At 41.8% G+C, this 27,369-nt stretch overlaps 1 protein-coding gene across 1 annotated transcript in view; it reads right to left on the reverse strand.

The window, feature by feature from the left end:
• Positions 1 to 5,017: 5,017 nt before the first annotated feature.
• Positions 5,018 to 27,369, reverse strand: part of LOC124803260 (putative neural-cadherin 2) — a 169,723-nt gene continuing 147,371 nt past the window's right edge. The window contains exons 13-14 of the mRNA XM_047264444.1: positions 22,379 to 22,547; positions 5,018 to 5,119 (exon numbers count right to left, since the gene is read on the reverse strand). Coding sequence (XP_047120400.1) covers positions 5,018 to 5,119; positions 22,379 to 22,547 — 271 coding nt within the window. The remainder of the gene's footprint in view (positions 5,120 to 22,378; positions 22,548 to 27,369) is intronic.

The following is a 27,369-nucleotide window of genomic DNA, read 5'->3' on the forward strand; positions in this document are numbered from 1 at the left end:
AAAAGCTTTAGAAACATACATGAGTTACGGAAAAATAGAAATTAAAGATATCTCTGGAAGAAAGAGAAGCAGCTGTATTAATATCAAGAACTCAAAGGGAAAATCCACCTATCAGAAAATTAGAGAAACCTTTGGAAAGAGAGAGAGAGAGAGAGAGAGAGAGAGGGGGGGGGGGGGAGGGAGAGAGGGGGAGAGAGAGAGAGAGAGAGAGAGAGAGAGAGAGAGAGAGAGAGAGAGAGAAGCAGCTGTATGAGTATCGAGAGCACAGCAGAAAGCCAGTACTACACAAAGAATGGAAAACTTAGAGGTAGAAGGAATACACAGAAGCACTGTACAATCAAAATGAATTTCAAGACAGTGCTATAGAAAATGAAGAGAAAGTTAATCAGAGGAACTGGGAAACATTATGCTGAAAGAAGAGTTTGACAGAACATTACAAGGCCTAAGATGAAAATTATATTCTAAGATGAATATTATATTCCCTCAGAAATACTGAGATCCTTGGGAGAGTCAGTCTTGAACAAATTATTGTAACTGGTGTGCAAGGTATAAGGGAGAGGCAAAATAGCCTCATACTTCAGGAAGAATGTTATAATTGAAATTCAAAAGAAAGCAAGTGCCGACAGATGTGAATGTTAGCAAATAATCATTTTAATAAGTCATGGTTGTAAAATTCTAGCACAAATTATCTACAAAATACTGAAAAACTTGTTGACACAGAAAACAGGAAAGATCATTTGGGTTCTGGAGAAATGCAGGAATAAGCGAGACAATACTGAGAGTAAAACTTGATGTAGAAAGGCAAACCTACATTTATAGCATTTGTTGGTTGAAAAATAAATAAATTAATTCACAATGTTGTGTAGAATGCAATTCACAATGTTGTGTAGAATGCAATTTTTGTAACAATATTGTGAAAAGGAAAGTTGCTACAAAAAAAAAAAAAAAAAAAAAAAAAAAAAAAAAAAAAAAAAAAAAAAAAAAAAAAAAAAAAAACAACTGATTTACACAATCAACAATACACCATAGGAATCAGCTTAATTTTTCAAGGAACTCTCAAAAGAATGGATGGAGTGAGCCATGAGGAAACTCTTCAGTTTGGTTTGAAAGTGCATGGATTACTGCTAAGCTTTTTGAATTCTTGTGGTAGCTTATTGAAAATGGATGCAGCAGTATGCTGCACACCTTCCTGTACAAGAGTCTAGGAAGTGCAAACCAAATGTAGATTAGATTTCTTCCTGGTATTAACTGAGCGAAAGATGCTATTTCTTGGGAATAAGCTGACATTGTTAACAAGATATGACAGTAAAGAATATACTGTATACATTGAGAGGCCAATGTCAGAATACCCATACTAATGAACAGGGGTCGAGAAGAGCTTCGTGAACTTACACTTATTGCCTGAACTACCCGTTGCTGAGCCAAAAATATCCTTTGAGAGTAGGAAGAGTTACCCAAAATATAATAACTTATGACATATGCAAATGAAAATAAGCAAAGCAGACTACTTTTTGTGTCAAACTACTCTTACTTCAGACACGATTCAAATAATAAAAATGGCACCATTAAGTCTTTGAACAAGGTGCTGAATGTGGGCTTTCCACGATAGTTTGTATCTATCCGAACACCTAAAAATTGCAACTGTTCAGTTTCACTAATCATATGCCCATTCTGTGAAATTAAAACATCAGGTATTGTTGAATTGTGTGCTATAAACCATAAAAACTGTGTCTTACTGTGATTTAGTGTTAGTTTATTTTCTACATGAAATGTCATGAACTGTACTATTTGAAATAGTGCCAATGTTTTTCTTGCACAGTCACATACAACATTAATATTGAAGTCACCACATATAGCTAATTTTGTACTTCCTACAAAAAAAATGGAAATGAGCATATGGCATCACTGGCCAGGGAGCCTCTATTTGCGGAAGTTCGGCTGCCAAGTGCAATTCTTATTTAATTCGATGTCACATTGGGCAACCTGCGCATCAGTGATGAGGATGAAATGACAATGAGGACAACACAACACCCAGTCCCTGAATGGAGACAAGATTCAACACAGCTGGGAATCGAACCCAGGCCCGCTTGCATGGGAAGCGAGCATGTTACCACCCAGCAAAGCATGTGGATGATACTATCTATGAAGTGAACCAACAACCCTATCTAGCTTGAGCAGAAATGCTCTGAAGTCAGAGTTAGGGAACCTATAAACAACAACAATTAGAAGAAAGAGATTTTCACTCTGCAGCGGAGTGTGCGCTGATATGAAACTTCCTGGCAGATTAAAACTGTGTGCCCGACCAAAACTCAAACTTGGGACCTTTGCCTTTCGCGGGCAAGTGCTCTACCATCTGAGCTACCGAAGCACGACTCACGCCCCGTCCTCACAGCTTTACTTCTGCCAGTATCTCGTCTCCTACCTTCCAAACTTTACAGAAGCTCTCCTGCAAAACTTGCAGAACTAGCACTCCTGAAAGAAAGGATATAGCGGAGATATGGCTTAGCCACAGCCTGGGGGATGTATCCAGAATGAGATTTTCACTCTGCAGCGGAGTGTGCACTGATATGAAACTTCCTGGCAGATTAAAACTGTGTGCTGGACCGAGACCCGAACTCGGGACCATTGCCTCTCGCGGGCAAGTGCTCTACCAACTGAGCTACCCAAGCACGACTCACGCCCCATCCTCACAGCTTTACTTCTGCCAGTACCTCGTTTCCTACCTTCCAAACTTTACAGAAGCTCTCCTGCGAACCTTGCAGAACTAGCACTCCTGAAAGAAAGGATATAGCGGAGACATGGCTTAGCCACAGCCTGTGGGATGTTTCCAGAATGAGATTTTCACTCTGCAGCGGAGTGTGCGCTGATATGAAACTACCTGGCAGATTAAAACTGTGTGCCCGACCGAGACTCAAACTCGGGACCTTTGCCTTTCGCGGGCAAGTGCTCTACCAACTGAGCTACCCAAGCACGACTCATACCCCATCCTCACAGCTTTACTTCTGCCAATACCTCGTCTCCTACATTCCAAACTTTACAAAAGCTCTCCTGCTAACCTTGCAGAACTAGCACTCCTGAAAGAAAGGATATTGTGGAGACATGGCTTAGCCACAGCCCGGGGCAATCATTCATTAGAGGGACTTCCTTTAAGCCGCAATACCCATCATCTAACTTCGTCCAATAAAGGAGCAGCTCTAACACCAACTCACTGAGCGAGGTGGCGCAGTGGTTAGACACTGGACTCGCATTCGGGGGGACGACGGTTCAATCCCGCGTCCGACCATCCTGATTTAGGTTTTCCATGATTTCCCTCAATCGCTCCAGGCAAATGCCAAGATGGTTCCTTTCAAAGGGCATGGCCGACTTCCTTCCCCATCCTTCCCTAATCCGATGAGACCGATGACCTTGCTGTCTGGTCTCCTTCCCCAAACCAACCAACCAACCAACCAACACCAACTACTAAAGGAGTTTTTCCATGAGTGATCCCACCACCACTCACTACACTGTCACCCATAAGCTTTGCAGGCCTCCTCTTCCCATACCTATTGAGGCGCATGCCATGCCTAGTGAAATCCAATCTATTGACAGACTCAACTGGCACCATTGCAATGTAAGCCATGCCCTCCGCAATCAGTGCCTTCTCCAGCCCCAAGTTAACATGCCTAACAGCAGCATTGTGCCGATTTTCAGCTCGATTGTGTTCCGTGAATGTTAAGGTCGATATTGGCCTCGCCAGAGATATTGGGGCACAGAGTTGACGGTGAGTGGCCTCTGGCGATGAGGAGTGGAGAGTTAGAGAGTACTGAGCGAGAAGGACAGAATGGCAGAGTGTTGGGGTCTGGACAGTCCGAATTGTGCATGAATGATTTTGGCACTCTGTGGTAATGAACTGATGGTGAAACCAAGACTTTGGGAATTCAATGCTGCTGTAGAACAATAAGCCATGGGCTCTGCAATTGTATGGACGCAATTTATGGCGAGCTGTGGCCGATGTCGTTTGTGGGTGTTCTGCCATGGCAGATAAACAAGACAATGTGGGCCCAACCTGAGCACGCTGTGCTGTAGCATGTTCACCCACAATAAGGACGTCATGATATTGGAGAAGAAAGCAGTGGAATACGGTACATGAATTAACCTTGAGTGACTTCTGCAGTTAGTTTACTTAACCGTGTGGAGATTGAGCAATAACTGTTACTTTTCAATGGAATTTACAATCGTGTAAAGGTGTAGCCATGCTGGATGGACGTTTTCATAAAGTTATTATATTTCTTATTTGTGAACATAATTTTCTGTTATCAGGATTACTCATTGGACAGATTTTCAGTTCTGCTCTGTAGTTCAGTGGATTATAAATACTGGAATTTGACAAATATGCTAACTGTGAGTTTTGGATATGTTTTTATATCTGCATGTTAAATGAAAGTGAATTTTGAAGTTTGTAAGGTACTTTTCGACCATTACGATTCTTTAGGTTTTTATTTGTAAGTGATGTTGTTTGCTACTGTTATTGGTTGGCAGTTTATTACCCAATTAATCAAAGGAACAGTTATTTAACCAGCCTTTCTATGAAGTGTTTTTCAGTGAACTATTATTAATAAATTACATAAATCAGTAATGTTGTGTAAGCAGTTATTGAAGGTACCCAGCTCCGTTAGCCAAGCAATGACGGCCAGTTGGAAATGGACATTGATGTAACATTAGGGGACTAGAGGCTATTTGTTAAGTTGTGGCAACATTAATCCTGTTGTGGAATAATCAGGTCTACTGCTGGATGTTTGTGTCACTCTGGCACAATATTTTGGCCACATAACTCGTTGCCTTCTTCAGGTGCTACCTGAGACTGCCACATTGGAGGATCTTGTCCAGTATTTATGCCCAGAGGGCGCTGGGTGCTCTCTCTGCCATCCGTGCCTGCCTAGTGCTGCCTGTAATGTGGTGTCTCTTCCCCGGTGCTCCCTCGGTTGTCCGCCCCTGACTTGGTCGCCATCTGTGGCAGCTGACTGAAGCCTGTCCTGTGTCAGGCATTCCGTTCGTGGTCCGCGCCAGCCTGGTGCTGCTCCTGAGGTTTTGGCCCTTCCCTGGTGCTCCCACGGATGTCCGCGCCCGGCTCATCCACAATCTGCAGTTGTGGCAGCTGTCTGAGGCCCGTCTCGTGTCGGGTTCTCCGTCCGTGGCCAGCGCCCGCCTGGCACTGCTTGTAAGGTGTTGTCTCTTCCCTGGTGCTCCCTCAGACATCCGCACCCGACTTGGTCTCCATCTGTGGCAGCTCTCTGAAGCCCGTCGTTTGTCGGGCACTCTGTTCATGGTCCGTGCCCGCCTGGCACTGCTCCTGATGTGTTGGCACTTCCCTGGTGCTCTGACGGTCATCCGCGCTCAGCTCATCCATCATATGCGGTCGTGGCGGCTGTCAGAGGCCTGTCCTGCGTCGGGAGTTGCGTTCGTGGTTCACGCCCACCTGGCGCTGCTCCTGCTGTGGTGTTACTACTCTTGAGGAATTTCTTGGTTCCTTTTGTTGGGCCCTGATAAGCTCCAAAGCTGGACTCCATGCCGAGCTCAGCTGGTAACCGCTGTCTCGGTTTATTAGGTTGTCTGTGACCTTGATCTTGATGGCCTCCTTTATGTCACTGTCCCAAAATCTTGGAGTCTGTGTCACAATTTTGCTGTTGTTGTAGACCATTGAATGACCGAGCTCCAGACAGTGCTCTGCTATGGTAGATTTGGTTGCCTGTCTGAGTCTGGTGTGCCTTTGGTGTTCTTTGCACCTGACGTCCACCATCCTGGTTGTCCGGCCAATGTATGATTTTCCACACTGGCACGGGATGTTGCAAATGCCTGGTTTACGTAGCCCCAGGTTGTCCTTCACGCTCCCTAGCATTGTCCCAATTTCGGAGGGTGAACAGAAGATACTCTTTATATCGTATTTTGAGAGAATTCTGCTGATCTTTGCAGAAATAGGTCCAGCATATTGCAGGTATGCCACCTTCTTCGCCCCCTCTGGCTCCTCTTCTGTACCCTGTGGTTGGCTGGTAGCACAAAGTGCCCTTTGGATGTCTGTGGAGGAGTATCCATTTCTGCTGAACACCAGCTGTAGATGTTCTATCTCTGTGGCCAGACTTTCCGTATCCAACAGAGTTCGAGCCCTGTGAACTAATGTTTTCAAGACTCCATTCTTCTGTGCCGGGTGGTGGCAACTACTGGCTTGAAGGTATAAGTCAGTGTGGGTGGGCTTACGATACACACTGTGCCTTCCTCTTGACCAGGACATCCAAGAATGGGAGCTGTCCATCCTTCTCTAGCTCCATAGTAAATTTTATACTTGGGTGGTGTGAATTTAGATGTTCCAAAAAGTCACCTAGCTTCTCCCGGCCATGGGGTCAAATGACAGAAGTGTCATTGACATACCTGAGAAAATACTTGGGTTGGTAAGTGGCTGATGCAAGTGCCTCCATTTCGTACCTTTCCATGAAAAGGTTGGCTACCACTAGTGATAAAGGGCTGCCCATTGCCACTCCTTCCATTTGCTCATAAATGGGATGCCCGAAACAGGACGGGCCTCAGACAGCTGCCACAGATGGCGACCAAGTCGGGCACCAACGTCCAAGGGAGCACCGGGGAAGAGAGAACACATTACAGGCAGCGCCAGGTGGGCGCGAACGGCAGAGAGAGCACCCAGCGCCCTCTGGGCATAAATACTGGACAAGATTCTCCAATACGGCAGTCTCAGGTAGCACCTGAAGAAGGCAACGAGTTATGTGGCTGAAATATTGTGCCAGAGCGACACAAACATCCGGCAGCAGACCTGATTACTCCACATGTCAAGATCTCGCCGGGAAATCTACTCCTGTTGTTTGTTGTTCTTGTTGAAGTGTCTAGTCACACCTATATTAAATATTAATTCTGCACATTGGTAGCAGAGTGTGGTTGATTGTCTGGAGGGAAGTGTCTTCAAACTGTCGAAAATTAGATTGTAGTATAAGATTGTTCGCTACAATTTTGGACCTGTTACTGCTGTAATTATTCCAGGATGCCATCGAATCTAGTGAAGGATGCGGCTTTATTGAGGAGAAGTGAGTTGATGTATGAACTTCAAAGGAGGGGTTTGGAACCACAAGGCAATGTAAATGAATTGCTGGAATTATTAAGGAAGAATAGGCACCTCACGGTAATGATAAAAATTAATAGATTTGGCGCTGCTGCTATAGTTGTGCCGCTTGAGGCAATGTTGGAAAGTGTTGATGGTTTGGATATGGGTTCACTAAGGTTCACTAACTGAAAATCAGGTTAGGAGGTTACAAGCGAGACATGCCCATTGCCTATATCGGGTGGATGGTTTAGTAGGTATGGAGAGGGAGGAAGAGAATGTAATAAGGGATTATTTAAAGTGAATTGGCTGTGTTCAAATTTACATCACCCCATGCAAGATTATTTGACAGGATGTAAGGAATGGTGTCTAGATTCGGTGTAGAATATTGTGGAGTTTTTGTATTTCATCTTCGGTTTTAAGTGGAAAGCGCAAGCTATTAACATGACGGACTTGGAAATTTTAAAACTTTTAGTGGGAAAGGTAGAGGGAGAGTTGGTAGAACACCTGTTGAATGCAATTCAGGACAGACTAACATTGGAACAATTCAGAGGAAAAATTTGCACCTTGATTCCACCCTGTGCATTGAAAGAATTAGTTTGTAGGGAGTATGGTCGAGAGCAGGGGCATAATGAGAAGATTGTCAACTTTGTCGAGAGAGTGCGCTACTCTTGTGCTTGCCATACCGCAGAAGAGAATGTGTATTACATATTGTTCAAGGATTACAACCAGACGATAGAAAGTGGGCAGTATTTGGCGGGACACCGCAAACATTTGCCCAGCTGAATGAATTAGTAAGGCAGATCCAGGCTATTATGTATGTAGACTCATGGAGGGTGAGGCAGGCCATTAATTATGAAGGTTACACGGACAGGAGAACTGGTTGGATGAGATGGAATGGAATAGGAATGTTCAAGCAAACAATAGGAATAGTAAGGAAATTACTCCTACGAATCAGCAGTGGGAAAAGGAAAGTAAGATAAGGTGTTGGATCTGTGGGAAGTTGGGTCACATTAATAGGAATTGTTGGAAGAGTAAGCCAGAGATGTCCTGACAATTACAACAAGAGATAGGAATGGAACAGAAAGAGATTTATGTGATAAGTAGAGGGGAGGAACAGGGTTTACCTTTTGTATGCTGTGTTGTGAACGAGGAACCTCGGTGTGCGTTGTTGGACTCTGTAGTGCTATTACGGCGATTGAAGAAAATTGGTTTAACCATAACAGTGCTATCTGTAAGTGGAGTAAAATAGAAAAGGATACAGTTAAATACAAGGTGGCAAATCAGTCCAGTGTAAGAGTGAAGGGTGTCATATGGGTAAAACTGAGAATTAGGGATTTCACGTGGAGGGTGAGGATGTGAGTGGTAAGCAGGCTTGCCACGACATGCATTCTAGGAGCTGATGTTATTAAAAAGATCAGGTTGGTGACCAATTGGGGTGCAAGCCAATTTGGCTTCTGATTAAAAACAGAGAAGAGTTTTGAATTCTGTAAGCATCAAGGGGAGTTTCTGTGGCAGTTGTGACTAGTGAAAAGGCATTACAAACCGAAAAGAGACAAGAGAAAGGATTGGGGTTGGAACATTTGGAATTAGCAGAGAAAGAGGAAACACAGAGATTATGTAGTGAATTCCCAGATGTTTTGACGGAGAGGTTGGGGGTGATGTCATTCGTGGAGTATCACATTGAATTATCTGATAATGTGCCTATTAAGAAAGCACTATATAGACTAGCTCCACCTCAAATGAAATTGTTGAAGGAAAAGATTGGAAAGATGTTAGATCAGGAAGTAATTCGGCCCTCTAATTTGCCATATGCTGCACCTATTTTTCTGGTCCAGAAACCCAATGGGAATTATTCCCCGGTGGTCGATTACAGGGATTTGAATAAAAAAGTGGTATTGCGATCAGTACCTCTTCCCAACCTGCATTCTTGTTTTGGATGGTTTCGTGGTACAAGGATATTTACCACCTCAGATTTAAACCAGGCATATAATCAAATTCTGCTTGCTGAAACTTCCAAACCAATTACGGCCTTTGCGACCGATTGGAATATTTACGAATTCAATCGGGTTCTGTTTGGATTACTTATGGGTGCTGCAGTTCTATCTCAGCTCCTAGACAAAATATTCTCTGACATAAAGTTTACATTTATATACCACTACTTGGACGACTTGGTAGTTTATAGTAATTCCATGCAGGAACATTATCAACATTTAAGGGAGGTTTTAGTGAGGTTAAGGAAGGTGGGTCTTACAGTGAATCCAGCCAAGGAAAAGTGTGCTTGTGAATCTATGCACTTCCTTGGTCATGTGGTCACTCTGGAGGGGATAACCATTGCTGAGGAATGGGTGTGAGCTAAAAAGCAGTTGCCCACTCCTAGAAATGTGAAGGTGGTTGAGAAGTGAGTCGGGGTAGCAAATTTCTTCCGTAAGTTCATTCCAGGGTTTGCAGAGAAGGCAGCCCTGTTGAATGCCTTACATAAGAAGGGGCATAATTTGAGTGGGGTCCTTCGCAGGAAGCCACTTGGAAATCCCTGAAACAGTCCTTGGTGTCAGCACCAGTACTCGTGCTTCCTGATTTCAATGCTCCATTTATACGAGGGTTATTCCAAAAGTAAGGTCCGATCGGTCGCGAAATGGAAACGACTATGAAAATCCGATAAAGCTTTGCACAGATGTGTTGGGTAGTGTCTCTAGTATAACCCCAGTTAGCATCACGTCGCTCTTCTCATTTCTGAGCTCGCAGTGAGTGCGTAAAGATGTCTAGAAAATAGTGTCTGCCGCCAAGTACGAGGGCCTGGTGAGACATTTCGCCTGAAGCTATGCAGCCAACATTACATAACTGTCGTGCTGTTTCGTCTTCACGACAATTCTCAGCCGCATTCTGCAGGGGCAATGAAGATGCTCCTGCATCGTTTTCAAATGGAAATGTGAGATTACCCACAATACAGTCCGCAATTGTCTCCCCCTGAGTTTCATCTCTGGTCACATGAACCGCTGTCTTTGAAGACAACATTTTGACACAGACAACGAGGTGTAGGCCAGCGTGGAGAATTGGCGGAAAGCACTGGCGGCTGCCTTCTATGATGAGGCTATTGAAAAGTTGGTACAACGCTATGACAAAAGTCTAAGTCAGAACGGCGACTACGTAGAGAAGTAGCTGAAAGGTGTAGCTAATTGTTACAAGTAAAACATTTCTGATGTTCACTGTGGTTTCAATTTGGCAATCAATCGGACCTTACTTTTGGAATAACCCTCGTACTTCAGACTGATGCCTCAAATGCGAGGGTGGGAGTGGTCCTTCTTCAAGAAGCGGATGAAGGAAGGAGGCCTACTGCCTGTGCTTTGCATGCTTTGAACCATTTAGAAAAGAACTATTCTATTTACGAGCTGGAGGCACTCGCAGTATTATTTGGCATGGAGAAATTTCGGTATTACCTGGAACATACACAGTTTTTCTTAGAGACTGATAAACAGGCACTCAGCTGGGTCCTTGCACGTCCTCGTAAGACTGGAAGGATAGCCAAGTGGGCAACAAGGATCTTGGCATTTAAGCTCCAGGTCAAGAATATTAAAGGATCGGAAAACCAGGTAACCGATGGTTTCAGCCACCTTTGTCAGGAACCTGACATACAACTTGATAGTCATGAACTGGATGAAGGTAGTGCTTCAATAGGGAGAATTAGTTTGATTCTCACTGTTTTCCACAGCTGTTTACAGACATTTGGGAATATCAGGAGAAGGATGATGGGGTGCATGAGATAAAACAAAAAATTGAAGAAAGAAAGGTGGTGAAACCATACCTGCTTACAGATGGTGTATTGTGTTGCAAGGATTGGTATGGTAAAGGTTACAAAATTGTGCTGCCTTTCATTTTTAAATATTTTCGTGAATTGCTGGTGGGCAGCCATTTGGGAGTATTTAAAACTCATGCAAAAATTTGTCAGCATTTTATATGGAAGGGAATGGATACAGGTATTAAGCACAATGTTAGTACATGTCAGGTGTGTGCTGCTGCCAAACCAGCACAGAATGGTAGGGTTGGGTGGCTGGAATCTGTACCTGCAAACTATCCCCTTCAGAAAATGTACTTCGACTTTGTAGGGCCTTTACCTTGATCTAAGAAAGATAATAAGTACATCCTAGTATGTATTGATGCCTTCACAAGGTTTACTCGGATGCATACCACTAGGGCAGTGATGACTAAAATTGTGATACAGAATTTGAAAAATATATTTGCCATGTTTGGGCCGCTGCAGTATTTGATTAGCAACAATGTTTCATGTTTTACTTCAGGAGGTTTTAAGAACTTTTGTATAAGAATGGGAGTTACCCATGGGACCATGACTCCCTATTACCCGACTCATCGTATGCCAAAAGGGTAAATCGCAATCTCAGGGTGGCATTAATTGCCTTCACAGTAGAGACTAGGAGAACTGGGATTGCATGCTTCCTTGACTTATGATGGCGTTTAACACGGCCAAGCATGAAGCGCATTTGTCGACTCCTGCAGAGCTCATATTGAACTTTAAGATTTCTACTGACATTAATAATTGGTTCATAGCCAATTAAATCTCAATAAACTTTGAAAAGACCCACTATATGCAGTTCAGAACTCCCAAGAGATTTCCTTCTGGTGTGTGTATAAAATATGATGACATGGAAATAGAAGTTGAGAGTGTAAAATCCTTCGGATTACAACTTGATAATAAATTCAGTTCGGAGCAACATACTAATGAACTGCTAAAGCACCTAAACAAGTCTGTGTTTGCAATGTGAATGATGTCAGACATGCTGTTGTTGTGGTCTTCAGTCCTGAGACTGGTTTGATGCAGCTCTCCATGCTACTCTATCCTGTGCAAGCTTCTTCATCTCCCAGTACCTACTGCAACTTACATCCTTCTGAATCTGCTTAGTATATTCATCTCTTGGTCTCCCTCTACGATTTTTACCCTCCACGCTGCCCTCCAATACTAAGTTGCTGATCCCTCGATGTCTCAGAACATGTCATACCAACCGATCCCTTCTTCTAGTCAAGTTGTGCCACAACCTCCTCTTCTCCCCAATTCTATTCAATACCTCCTCATTAGTTATGTGATCTACCCATCTAATCTTCAGCATTCTTCTGTAGCACCACATTTCGAAAGCTTCTATTCTCTTCTTGTCCAAACTATTTATTGTCCACGTTTGACTTCCATACTTGGCTACACTCCATACAAATACTTTCAGAAACGACTTCCTGACATTTAAATCTATACTCGATGTTAACAAATTTCTCTTCTTCAGAAACGCTTTCCTTCCCATTGCCAGTCTACATTTTATATCCTCTCTACTTTGACCATCATCAGTTATTTTGCTCCCCAAATAGCAAAATTCCTTTACTGCTTTAAGTGTCTCATTTTCTAATCTAATTCCCTCAGCATCACCCGACTTAATTCGACTACATTCCATTATCCTCGTTTTGCTTTTGTTGATGTTCATCTTATACCCTCTTTTCAAGACAGTGTCCATTCCGTTCAACTGCTCTTTCAAGTCCTTTGCTGTCTCTGACAGAATTACAATGTCATTGGCGAACCTCAAAGTTTTTATTTCTTCTCCATGGATTTTAATACCTACTCCAAACTTTTCTTATGTTTCCTTTATTGCTTGCTCAATATACAGATTGAATAACATCGGGGATAGGCTACAACCCTGTCTCAGTCCCTTCCCAACCACTGCTTCCCTTTCATGCCCCTCGACTCTTATAACTGCCATCTGCTTTCTGTACAAATCGTAAATAGCCTTTCGCTCCATGTATGTTACCCCGGCCACCTTCAGAATTTGAAAGAGAGTATTCCAATCAACATTGTCAAAACTTTTTCTAAGTCTACAAATGCTAGAAACATAGCTTTGTCTTTCCTTAATCTTTCTTATAAGGTAAGTCGTAGGGTCAGTATTGCCTCAAGTGTTCCAACATTTCTACGGAATCCAAATTGATCTTCCGCAAGGTTGGCTTCTATCAGTTTTTCCATTCGTCTGTAAAGAATTCGAGTTAATATTTTGCAGCTGTGACTTATTAAACTGATAGTTCGGTAATTTTCACATCTGTCAACACCTGCTTTCTTTGGGATTGGAATTATTATATTCTTCTTGAAGTCTGAGGGTATTTCGCCTGTCTCATACATCTTGCTCACCAGGTGGCAGAGTTTTGTCAGAACTGGCTCTCCCAAGGCTGTAAGTAGTTCTAATGGAATGCTGTCTACTCCGGAGGCCTTGTTTCGACTCAGGTCTTTCAGTGCTCTGTCAAACTCTTCACGCAGTATCACATCTCCCATTTCATCTTCATCTACATCCTCTTCCATTTCCATAATACTGTCCTCAAGTACATCGCCCTTGTATAGACCCTCTATATACTCCTTCCACCTTTCTGCTTTCCCTTCTTTGCTTAGAACTGGGTTTCCATCAAAGCTCTTGATATTCATGCAAGTGATTCTCCTTTCTCCAAAGGTATCTTTAACTTTCCTGTAGGCAGTATCTATCTTACCCCTAGTGAGGTAAGCCTATACATCCTTACGTTTGTTCTCTAGCCATGCCTGCTTAGCCATTTTGCACTTCCTGTCAATATCATTTTTGAGACGTTTGTATTCCTTTTTGCCTGCTTCATTTACTGCATTTTTATATTTTCTCCTTTCATCAATTAAATTCAATATTTATTCTGTTATCCAAGGGTTCCTACAAGCCCTCGTCTTTTTACCTATTTGATCCTCCGCTGCCTTCACTATTTCATCCCTCAAAGCTACCCATTCCTCTTCTACTGTATTTCTTTCCCCCATTCCTGTCAATTGTTCCCTTATGCTCTCCCTGAAACTCTGTACAACCTGTAGTTCTTTCACTTTATCCAGGTCCCATCTCCTTAAATTCCCACCTTTTTGTAGTTTCTTCAGTTTTAATCTACAGTTCATAACCAATAGATTATGGTCAGAGTCCACATCTGCCCCTGAAAATGTCTTACAATTTAAAACCTGGTTCCTAAATCTCTGTCTTACCAATATATAATCTATCTGATACCTTTTAGTATCTCCAGGCTTCTTCCATGCATACAACCTTCTTTCATGATTCTTGAACCAAGTGTTAGCTATGATTAAGTTATGCTCTGCACAGAATTCTACCAGGCGGCTTCCTTTTTCGTTTCTCTCCCCCAATCCATATTCACCTACTATGTTTTCTTCTCTCCCTTTTCCTACTCTCGAATTCCAGTCACCCATGACTATTAAATTTTCGTCTCCCTTCACTACCTGAATAATTTCTTTTATCTCATCGTACATTTAATCAATTTCTTCATCATCTGCTGAGCTAGTTGGCATATAAACTTGTACTACTGTAGTAGGTGTGGGCTTCATGTCTATCTTGGCCACAATAATGCATTCACTATGCTGTTTGTAGTAGTTTACCCGTACTCCTGTTTTTTTATTCATTATTAAGCTTACTCCTGCATTACCCCTATTTGATTTTGTATTTATAACCCTGTATTCACCTGACTAAAAGTCTTGTTCCTCCTGCCACCGAACTTCACTAATTTCCACTATATCTAACTTTAACCTATCCATTTCCCTTTTTAGATTTTATAACCTACCTGCCCGATTAAGGGATCTGACATTCCAAGCTCCGATCCGTAGAACACCAGACATAGGAGATATAAATACACTCCTGGAAATTGAAATAAGAACACCGTGAATTCATTGTCCCAGGAAGGGGAAACTTTATTGACACATTCCTGGGGTCAGATACATCACATGATCACACTGACAGAACCACAGGCACATAGACACAGGCAACAGAGCATGCACAATGTCGGCACTAGTACAGTGTATATCCACCTTTCGCAGCAATGCAGGCTGCTATTCTCCCATGGAGACGATCGTAGAGATGCTGGATGTAGTCCTGTGGAACGGCTTGCCATGCCATTTCCACCTGGCGCCTCAGTTGGACCAGCGTTCGTGCTGGACGTGCAGACCGCGTGAGACGACGCTTCATCCAGTCCCAAACATGCTCAATGGGGGACAGATCCGGAGATCTTGCTGGCCAGGGTAGTTGACTTCTAGAGCACGTTGGGTGGCACGGGATACATGTGGAAGTGCATTGTCCTGTTGGAACAGCAAGTTCCCTTGCCGGTCTAGGAATGGTAGAACGATGGGATCGATGACGGTTTGGATGTACCGTGCACGATTCAGTGTCCCCTCGACGATCACCAGTGGTGTACGGCCAGTGTAGGAGATCGCTCCCCACACCATGATGCCGGGTGTTGGCCCTGTGTGCCTCGGTCGTATGCAGTCCTGATTGTGGCGCTCACCTGCACTGCGCCAAACACACATACGACCATCATTGGCACCAAGGCAGAAGCGACTCTCATCGCTGAAGACGACACGTCTCCATTCGTCCCTCCATTCACGCCTGTCGCGACACCACTGGAGGCGGGCTGCACGGGCTGCACGATGTTGGGGCGTGAGCGGAAGACGGCCTAACGGTGTGCGGGACCATAGCCCAGCTTCATGGAGATGGTTGCGAATGTTCCTCGCCGATACCCCAGGAGCAACAGTGTCCCTAATTTGCTGGGAAGTGGCGGTGTGGTTCCCTACGGCACTGCGTAGGATTCTACGGTCTTGGCGTGCATCCGTGCATCGCTGCGGTCCGGTCCCAGGTCGACGGGCACGTGCACCTTCCGCCGACCACTGGCGACAACATTGATGTACTGTGGAGACCTCACGCCCCACGTGTTGAGCAATTCGGCGGTACGTCCACCTGGCCTCCCACATGCCCACTATACGCCCTCGCTCAAAGTCCGTCAACTGCACATACGGTTCACGTCCACGCTGTCGCGGCATGCTACCAGTGTTAAAGACTGCGATGGAGCTCCGTATGCCATGGCAAACTGGCTGACACCGACGGCGGCAGTGCACAAATGCTGCGCAGCTAGCGCCATTCGATGGCCAACACCGCGGTTCCTGGTGTGTCCGCTGTGCCGTGCGTGTGATCATTGCTTGTACAGCCCTCTCGCAGTGTCCGGAGCAAGTATGGTGGGTCTGACACACCGGTGTCAATGTGTTTTTTTTCCATTTCCAGGAGTGTATAAAAAAACTGGCATATTTTGCTTATTTTCATTCCATTATGTAATATGGTATCATATTTTGGGGTAACTCCACAAACCGAGAAAAAATTCTTAGAGTACAGAAGTGTATAATAAGATTAATGTGTAGTGTAAATCCAAGAGCATCATGTCAAAACCTGTTCAAAGAATTTGGCATACTAACCACAGCTTCTCAGTATATTTATTCCTTAATGAAGTTTGTTGTAAATAATACATCTCTTTTTCCAACGAACTGCTTAGTACACAGTATCAATACTAGGAATAAGAACAATATACATGAAGATTTAAAATCACTTACTCTTGCCCAGAAAGGAGTCCAGTATTCAGCAATGCATATTTTCAATAAAAGTTACCAGTAACCATTAAGAGTTTAGTTTCAGACAAGGCACAATTTAAGCATAATTTAAGAGAATTTTTGGTGGCCAACTCCTTCTATTCCATCCATGAATATCTCAACAAGTGCAGTAGACCATTTTAATGAAAATTTATTATACTTTAATTTTTGACAATACTTGGTTGTAATAGCCAAGTAACTAGCTACTGTGTGAGTGATGGATTTAATGAAAGCAGATGTAAGTATTAAACCTGTAAATATTAGAAGTTTAATTTTAATTCATGTACAAAATTTTACTGTTCATTGACTGAGGATCATCAAAATTAATAAAACTCAAGTTTTTCTAATTACATTTTTGTAATGTGTTTATCTGACATGTTCCACACCCAGGAGGATCCCCTCTTTTGTGGGTCTATGGAATGAATAATTAATCTAATCTAATCTAATTCCTCTGAGTAACCAATGGTCCATTAGGGATTTGCTACCTGAGCACATTGAGCCTCAGCAGCTGGTGGATCGGTGGAAAAGAGTGTAGCAGAAGATTCTTAAGGCTCATCAGATTTGCGCAAAGTGTTACAACGAGGGGCGGAGCCAGACCTGTATAAGTTGGGAGATTCAGTGTGTATAAAAAATTTCCAGGCCGTGAGCAGTAAGGTGGATAAGGTTACTAAAAAAAACCCTGCCACGTTTCATCGGGCCATACGTTATTAGACATTTCACAACACCGGTCACCAATATGCTGATGGACCCGCAACAAGGAAAGACAACAACAGCTCATTTCTCTCAGATAAAGCTGGGTCTATCTCTTATTCATTCTGAGAACTTAAGGGAGCCATGATTGGCAGTTAACAGGAGGGGGAGGGGGGGGGGCGAATATATGCCAATTTTCAGCATGATTGTGTTTCGCAAGTGTTAAGGTCGATATCAGCCTCACCAGAGTTGCTGGGGCACTGAGCTGACAGCGAATGGCCTCTGGCAACGAGGAGTGGAGGGTTAGAGAGTACTGAGCGAGAAGGACAGAATGGCAGAGTGCTGGGGTCTGGATGGTCCAAATTGTGCATGAATGATTTTGGCACTCTGTGGTAATGAATTGGTGATGAAACCAAGACGTCTGGGAATTCAATGCTGCTGTGGAACAATAAGCCGTGGGCTCTGCAATTGTATGGACGCAATTTATGGCGAGCTGTGGCTGATGTCATTTGTGGGTGTTTTGCCATGGCAGATGAACAAGACAGTGTGGGCCCAACCTGAACACGCTGCGCTATAGCATGTTCACCCACAATAAGGATGTCATGATATTGGACAAGAAAGCAGTGGAATACGGTATGTGTATTAACCTTGAGAGACTTCTGTGGTTAGTTTACTTAACTGTGTGAGGACTGAGCAGTAGCTGTTACTTTTCAACGGAATTTACAACTGTGTAAAGGTGTGGCCATGCCAGATGGGCGTTGTCATAAAATTATTATATTTCTTATTTTTGAATGTAATTTTCTGTTATCAGGATTACTCATGGGACAGATTTGAAATTGTAAGTTCTTCTCTGTAGTTCAGTGGGTTATAAATACTGGAATTTGAAAAATATGCAAACTGTGAGTTTTGGATATGTTTTTATATCTGCGTGTTAAATGACAATGAATTTTGATGTTTGTAAGGTACCTTTTTACCATTACGATTCTTTAAGTTTTTATTTGTAAGTGATGTTGTTTGCTATTCTTATTGGTTGAGAGTTTACTACCCAGTTAATCAAAGGAACAGTTATTTAACCAGCCTTTCTATGAAGTGTTTTAAGACTTGTTTTTTAGAGAACTATTATTAATAAATTACATAAACCAGTAATGTTTTGTAAGCTGTTCTTGAAAGCACCCACCTCCATTAGCAATCAACCATGGCCAGCTGGGAACAGGCACTTATGTAACATTAGGGGGCTAGAGGCTATTTGTTAAATTGTGCCAACGCTAATCCTGTCGTTTGTTGTTCTTACTGAAGTGTCTAGTCACCCCTAAATTAAATATTAATTCCACACAGTATTAAGATGAGGCTGATAATGATGCTGAAACAGTTACACATAGTGTATGTTAGTGCCACTAGTCTGAGCAGCTATTTTTACCAAGTTACCAACAACATCATATCCCCTTCCCTATCAAGACTACTCCCTGCCCAACCCACAGTCACTACCTGATCCCCTTTTGTAAAATTCCTACATAATTCCCTTATGTTAACAGGCACCTGAACCAACACTGCACTAGGCTTCATAATGCTGGTGTCCTGTTGCTCACTTACTAAACCTTCTTGTAACTGCTTGCCCACACCTCCGCCATGCGAACTACCTAGCAGCAGAACCTTCTTCTTTCTGTTACAGATTGCAGCTGACTTACGCTCCCTAACTGCTGAGGGCTGCTGCATCTTTTATTTTTTAAGTTTTATTTGTTTATGCATCTGTCTTCCCTAAACAGGAAGCCCTTATATTCACCACAATAATTCAGTGAATATTTTATAAACGCAACAGCTGTCCATCAGATATACAAAATTAACAGAAACTTTAGGGGATGAAAGACAGTGTTTCCACTTTTGCCTTAATATAAACATTATCAGAATTCCAGAATGAGATTTCCACTCTGCAGCGGAGTGTGCACTGATATGAAATTCCTGGCAGATTAAAACTGTGTGCCGGACTGAGACTCGAACTCGGGACCATTGCCTTTCGTGGGCAAGTGCTCTACCAACTGAGCTACCCAAGCACGACTCATGCCCCATCCTCACAGCTTTACTTCTGCCAGTACCTCGTCTCCTACCCATTCGAGACTCGGTCCGGCAAACAGTTTTAATCTGCCAGGAAGTTTCATATCAGCGCACACTCCACTGCAGAGTGAAAATCTCCTTCTGGAAACATCCGCCAGGCTGTGGATAAGACGAGGTACTGGCAGAAGTAAAGCTGTGAGGACAGGGCATGAGTCGTGCTTGGATAGCTCAGTTGGTAGAGCACTTGCCCGCGAAAGGCAATGGTCAAAAGTTTGTGTCTCGGTCTGGCACACAGTTTTAATCTGCCAGGAAGTTTCATATCAGCGCACACTCCGCTGCAGAGTGAAAATCTCATTCTGGAAACAGCCCCCAGGCTGTGGCTAAGCCATGTCTCCACAATATCCCCTCTTTCAGGAGTGCTAGTTCTGCAAGGTTAGCAGTAGAGCTTCTGTAAAGTTTGGAAGGTAGGAGACAAGGTACTGGTAGAAGTAAAGCTGTGAGGACAGGGAGTGAGTCATACTTGGGTAGCTCAGTTGGTAGAGCACTACCCCGCGAAAGGCAAAGGTCCCGAGTTCAAGTCTTGGTCCGGCACGCAGTTTTAATCTGCCAGGAAGTTTGATATCAGCGCACATACCACTGCAGAGTGAAAATCTCATTCTGGAAACATCCCCAAGGCTGTGGCTAAGCCATGTCTCCACAGTATCATTTCTTACAGAAGTGCTAGTTCTGCAAGGCTAGCAGGAGAGCTTCTGTAAAGTTTGGAAGGTAGGAGACGAGGTACTGGCAGAAGTAAAGCTGTGAGGACGGGGCGTGAGTCATGCTTGGGTAGCTCAGTTGGTAGAGCACTTGCCTGTGAAAGGCAAAGGTCCCAAGTTCGAGTCTCGGTCGGGCACACAGTTTTAATTTGTTTTAATTTGCCAGGAAGTTTCATTATCAGAATTATTTATTTGCCTAAATAGTAATTTACTGAGCAAAAACATAATTTAAGTAGAAATTCTTTAAATCCTACTTTAAATCTAGTTTTATCTTATAACTTTCTGATGTTGGCTGGCAGTATGTTGTAGGTCAACAAGATGGGTGTGGCAACAATTCATAACTTCGTTCATGTAATTTTGCCACGGCGATGGCACATGTGTGCAGGTGCTCGTCAAGGGTTATGGCACCCATCTTGCAGATAATTTTTTCATTTCTAATTCTTCAGTTAAAATGTGATATATTCTTTCAGATGAAATCTGGGAAGTGTGAGCAATTTCACACACTTCCAATTGGCAGTACACCATGACCATTTTGTGCACTTTTGCAATGATTTCTGGAATTGTGACACATCTTGGTGGACCACTGCGCAGATCATCATCTAAGCTCTCCTGACCAATTTTAAATTCATTTGTGCACTTGCCAATAGTTCATTATGAAGGAGCAAAGTTCCCCAAAGTATTCTGGAAATCAGGATGAATGTCCTTTGCTTTCATACATTTCTTTACAAAGTACTTAATCACTGCTTGAATCTCGATTTTTTCCATCTTCGCAAATCACTACACGGGAACAACAACAGAGCCACATCACTGCCACAGCTCTCTTCCAAGAGCACTGACGTGGCACGCGTTTACAGGCAACAGTCCAATGAATATCACGTGAAGAACTTGTTGCACTACAGCTGACCTCTTGTGGTGATTCTGAGAACTTTTCAAACCATCCTCGTATCACACTAGTATCATCGGGGAATTTTATGGCCTTTACTGCTCCATCTGTGGTGTGAATGTCATTTATGTAGACAAGGAACAATAAGGCACCTAGAATACTGCCTTGTGGCACTCCAGTTTACACTTTTTTTTGCTTCTGATACTAAATTTATTTTGTGGTTGGAGTAATCTGACATCAGTCCAACAATCTGTGTTCTGTTCCATAGGTATGATTCAAACCACTTTTCCCCTGTCCCATGAATACATAATGCTTCCAGTTTTTCTAAAAGAATGCCATGATTGACAGTGTTAAATGCTTTGGAGAGATCTAAATTTATTTCTACTGCACAATTGTCTTTTTCTGGATTTTTGATTATTTGTTCAGTGTAGAACATTAGTGCTGCTTCTGTGTTTTTACCTGCCTAGAAGCCATGCTGATTTCTATTTAGTAACTTATGGTCATTTAGATACTTGTTGATTCTGTGTTTCATTAATTTTTCTATTATTTGGAAAATGCCAGAAGGAGAGATATTGGCCAATAGTTTCCTACCTTATGCTTGTCACTGTTTTTGAGTAATGGCTTCACTTTTGACATTTTCATCCTTTCCGAAAACACTCCTTCACTAAATGATAAGTTGGCTATGTATGCCAAGGGCCTTGTGATTTGTACAGCTGTGATTTTTATGATATAAACAGGCACCTCATCTACTCCTGCTGAAATTTTAGGTAGTCCTGTAGTCATCCTGGCTTCAATCTCTGCCAGTACCTGTCCCACAAGTCTCCATCCCAATCCTCATGCCTCCTACTTCACTTTATTAACATACATCTGCAGTGTTTGCCTTGTAGTCTCCCACTCCTCTGTTCTATCCCCCTCTTCCCCTCCCTCACACCTAACCAAATCTTCCATTTCATCGTGTGCCACACCCAACTCTCCATGCCTCTGTTGTCAGAGCAAGCTCCCTGCTGCCATACTCCTGTCCCATTCCCCTGTTGACTCTGCCTCCTTATCTCCCTGCCACCACCCTTCTTTCTCTCCACCCCTCCTTGCTCCTCTCACCCATTACAGTTGATGTAATCCCTTATCTCCAGCCAGCTGCAATGTTGTGGGTTACCTTTCCCTCTTTCCATTATTTTTACCACAGCCTGACTTGTCAGTTGTAGCAAGCAGATGGCCTAACATTTATTAGGTAATGTAACAGACAATAATAAACACTTTTTAGATTTTTTTTCTTTTTGCCATTCCTCTCCATGCCTCTTAATGCCAAAGATCTAGAAAAATTTGGAGGCATAAGAGAAAATACACGCTGCCATGCTTTTCTGTACTTTTAGTAAAAAGAAGTTTAGTTTTCTAGAAAGAAGTTTTTAAATTTCACAAGGTTTGATTATACAAAAATTCACCTGTTCCTGTTAGACTGTACATACCTTGTTGAAGATTTTTCTGATGAAGTTTTCATCTGACAAATCTAATATTCTGATTGAACCAGAATTGGCAATTACATTATAGGAAATATCTTTCACAATAACTGAGACATTCGCCAATATGTCAACTTGACCATGTTGATGATCATACACATTGAATTGCAAGGTGTATCTGTGGAAAAGATAAAAGGTTATATCTAGGGAATAATTATTTTTAATACAATATTACACTTTCAGCTTTCAATTGTCTAGAAAAATTTAATACAAGTGCAAGTGAATCCTGAAAACTTAGTACAGAAAATTTACAGGTTGATGGAGCTCTGAAGTTCATGTTCACAGAAAATGTGACTGAGAGGGAGTGGTTGAAAAGAAAGTGAGCACATTTTTCATATTACACATTAAAAAGGCAGTGAAAATGTTTGAGCTGGATGATGTCCCACATTTTCAGATAAATGTAGCATGTAAAAAATACATATAATCAAACATCATAACATTAAATAATACATTTTTGCTCTCAATTTAAGACAGCCTGTAGGGCACAATGTAGGAAAATTTAGCAAATAATACTTGTTTGAAAGAAAGGATTATTATTATTATCACTTTATTATTATATAATTATTATTATTACTATTACTATTGAAAAAATATAGAAATCAACTGAAATCACTTAACAGGGGACAGGCAATGGGCCTGATAGTATACCAATATGACTCTACATAGAGCAAGTGAAAGAAATTTGCATCTGTTCAAACAGCCATCTAACAGCCATCTAATGCAGATCACTGCAGCAGCAAAGAGTTCCAAGTAGTTAAGAAAAATGTACAGACCATTCCCATTTTCAAGAAGGGCCATAGAACAGACATACAAAGCTATAGGCCTGTATTGCTGATGTTAGTTTGTTATAAGACTTTGAAACACAGTCTATGTCTGTGTATTATGACCTTTTTGAAGACTGAAAATCTCCTCTGTAAGAGTCAGTATGAATCTCATGAACAATGACTGAATGAAAGTCATGTCACTTAGTTTGTTCATGAGATCTTGAACATGGTAATTACCAGTGCCCCAGTTGCTGCCAGGTTTTTTGATTTCTGGACGATGTTGTCTAATGAACAATATATGTGCTTACAGAACATCAGACTAGTTTTGTGGTAGGGTTGAAGAGTGCCTAGCAAATAGGATGCAGTATGTCACTTTAAACACAGAGAAATCTTCAGATGTAAAAGTAACTTTGGGCATATCCCAGGAAATAATTATAGCACCATAACAGTTCACAATATACATAAATGAGACAGCAGATAATATTGACATCAGAAGTTCCGTGAGGCTGTTTGCAAGTTGATGCCATTGTATATAAAGAAGCTACAACATTAGAAAAGTGAGGCAAAATGTAGGAAGACCTGCAGAGAATTGACCCTTGGTGCGGGGGTTGGCAGTTCATTCTTAACATAAAAATGTATCATGTTCTATGTAAATAGGTGGAAAGGCCTGTTGTTATATGATAACACAATTGACGAATAGTCACTGGAAGTAGTCGAATCCAAGTACTTGGGAGTATGTGTATAGAGTGATTTAAAATGCCACATTCACATAAAACTAATTGTGGTTAAGGTAGACACCAGACAGATTAACTGAGAGAATCCCCAGAAAGAGCCATGCATTCTTATAGGGCGGGATTACTAGTAGTTGGGAGCTCCAACGTTAGGTGCATAATGCCACCCCTTAGGGATATGGCTGCCAAAGAGGGGAAGGAGGATGTGTGTATTTTTTGTTCATACCATGGAAAGTCATTCCAGATGTGGAGTGGCTCTTTCTGGATGCCATGAAGAGCACAGAGGATAGCCAATTGCAGGTAGTGGCTCATGTTGGTGCTAATGATGTGTATTGTATTGTACTGTAAGAGAATGTCTCTGGTTTCTGGTCGCTATCTGAAATGATAAAGACTGTCAGTTTTGGTTGCAAGATGAAGGCAGAGCTCACCATCTATAGCAATGTCAACAGGACTGATTGTGGATCTTTGGTACAGAGCCAAGTTGAGGGTCTGAATTAGAGACTCAGATGGTTCTGCGACTGTGCAGGCTCCAGATTCCTTGACTTGGGCCATAGGGTAGTGGAGTATCAGATTCCGCTTAATATTTCAGCAGTCCATTACCCACAGGAGACAGATCACAGATAGTGGGGGCTGTGTGGAGTGGACTGGGCAGTTTTTTATGCTAGAGAATCTTGAGAAATAACAGGAAGGGCTTCGATGTCAAAGGATGAAAAACAAACACAGGATGAGGGTATACCCAAACTTAGTTATTCTAGCTGCAGACTGCCAAAGCAGTATTGGGAAAGAACTAGAGCTGCAAGTGGTAATAGAGAGCACTGAAGCTTGTAATGGGACACCTTTTCTAGCATTATCTTTTTTTTATATAGAAGTAGCTGATACCAGGATTAATTTCAAATCTGATACAGGTGAACATTCTTGGCAGTTTCACTGAAAGAATTTCATACGATTTTGGATATGATGTATTATATTTCAGACTACAATGTGTAAAAAGAAATAATTTGTTAGTACTTTGTATGTGCAGTTAAAACTACTCTTCTTCTAGAAACATTTGAAATTACAAAATTTCAGGCATATTTAAAATTTGTATTATTAACTGCACAATCTAATGCCAATTATTAAATTTTTTTCTGGATTCATTTATAAAATAATGATATATTTTAGCAAAGATTCCTCTTTTGTCAAGAAAGTTTGTAAACTCTTTTGCTTTGTAAACTCTTGGGAATATTGTGAGTACCACAGAATGTGGGCAGTAGCGGGCATGCGTGCTTTTGATGGAGACAGATGTTTTTATATGATCGACACTAACAATGTAATTTGGAACATTAAGTGGAAATTGTAAAAAACGGCATGGTATTTAATAATGTGACAAAGAATAAAATTCAAGAAACATAGAGGCAAATCTTCATCAGTTATTTGGTCATTAGGAACCCACAACATTAAATCAAAATTTCAGCTGCTAGACTGTACCCCTAGATGCAAGACTTGGAGCCAACAACAAAAGAAAATGAAGATAAGTAAAAAGTTTTTCTTTTGTATATCTTATACCTCTCAAAGCTTTTGCAAATAATGTAGAGACTAAGAGAAATTTAATGGCGATGTGTGGGAGGGTAAGATTACAAGCTTAAATCATTACAGGTCCTGAAAGGTGGTTAAAGCCAGAGAGAAGTTCTGCTGAACTTTTACAAAAGATCTGCAGGAGTTCTGAAAGGACAGGTTAAATACAGTTGGTGGTGGTGTGTTTCTTGCTGTTAGAAGTAGTTTATCTTGTAGCAGCACTGAAGAAGATAGTTCCTGTGAGGTAGTAACGGTAGGGGTTATACTTAACAATCACAATAAATTAATAATTTATTCCTTTTACAGACTCCTCAGTTCAGATAATACAGTTGCCAAAAAGTTCAAAGAAATTTGAGTATCATACCAAATAGGTACCCCATTCATATAGTTGTAGTTGGTGTGACTTCAATCTACCCTTGATATATTGGCAAAATTACATGTTCAAAACCAGTGCCAGGTACAAACCATCATCTGAAATTGTGCTAAATCCTTCCTCTGAAATTCTGTTTGAGTAATTAGTTCAGGAGCTCACTCAAAGCATAAGTAGTTGTGAAAGTATACTTGACCTCTTAGCAAAAAATAATTCTGAGTAAACAGGGAGCATCATGATGGATAAAAGGATTAGTGGACATAAGACTGTTGCAGTGAGACTGAATACCCCAACATCCAAATCCACAAAATATAAGCACAAAATACATCTATTTAGAAAAACAGAAAAAAATTTGCTTGACACTTCCCTGAGAGATGGTCTCCATTCCTTACAAACTATGTAATCATTGACCAGACGTAGCTTGAATTCAGGGAAATAGCATTGACAGCAATTGAAAGATTTATACCACATAAATTAATAGCAGATGGAACTGAAACTCCATGATATGCATAACAGGTCAAAACACTGTTGTAGAAGCAACAAAAAGTGTGCCAAATGTAGAAGAATGCAAAATCCCCAATATTGGCAAAGTTTTACCGGAGCTTGAAATTTAGCAGTTGTTTCCAAAATGAAACCCTGTCTCGAAATCAAAAGAGATTCCGGCCATATATAAAGTACACCAGTCACAAGACTCAGTCAACAACTTCACTGCACAGTAGGACAGCACCACTAAAGCAGAGCTACAAAATATGGTTTTCCAAAATACCTTCATCAAAGAAGAGAAAATAAATATTTCTGAATTTGAATCAAGGGCAGTTGACCACATATGTCACATAGAAGGAAATATCCTTGGTGCAGCAAAGCAACTCATATCACTTAATTAAGGCAAATATTCTGGTCCAGCTTATATATTAATTAGACTCCTTTCAATGTATGCTAATCTTATAGCTCCATACTCAGAAATAACACACAACTGCTTGCTCAACAAAAGATCTGTACCTAAAGACAGGGAAGTTGCATGGGTCACATCAACACTCAAGAAAGGAAATGGGAATAATCCACTGAACTGCAGACCCATATCACTGGCATCAATTTGCAGGAGGATTTTGGAATGTATACTGTGTTCAAACATGATCAATTACCTAAAAGAAAATTATCTGCTATCACACAGTCAGCATGGATTCAGAAAATATTGTTCTTGTACAACACATCTAGTTCTTTATTCTCATGACATAATTAATTCTATTGACAAGGGATCTCAAATTGATTCTATATTTCTAGATTTCAATAGCATTCCTCACAAGTGGCTTCTAGTCAGACTGCTTGCCTATGGAGTGCTATCTCAGTTCCACACCTGGATTCATGGTTTTCATCAGAAAGTAACTGATGGAGAGTCATACAATAAAAGAGAAGCGATATCTGGAATTCCCCAGGTACCAGATGTAGAAGTATGAAATCTGGATTTGATTGCAATAATCACACATATGTTGTTTGGAACTGATACACAACATTTTATTCACA

The sequence above is a fragment of the Schistocerca piceifrons genome, chromosome 6 (assembly GCF_021461385.2).
Source record: "Schistocerca piceifrons isolate TAMUIC-IGC-003096 chromosome 6, iqSchPice1.1, whole genome shotgun sequence".
NCBI lineage: Eukaryota > Metazoa > Arthropoda > Insecta > Orthoptera > Acrididae > Schistocerca > Schistocerca piceifrons.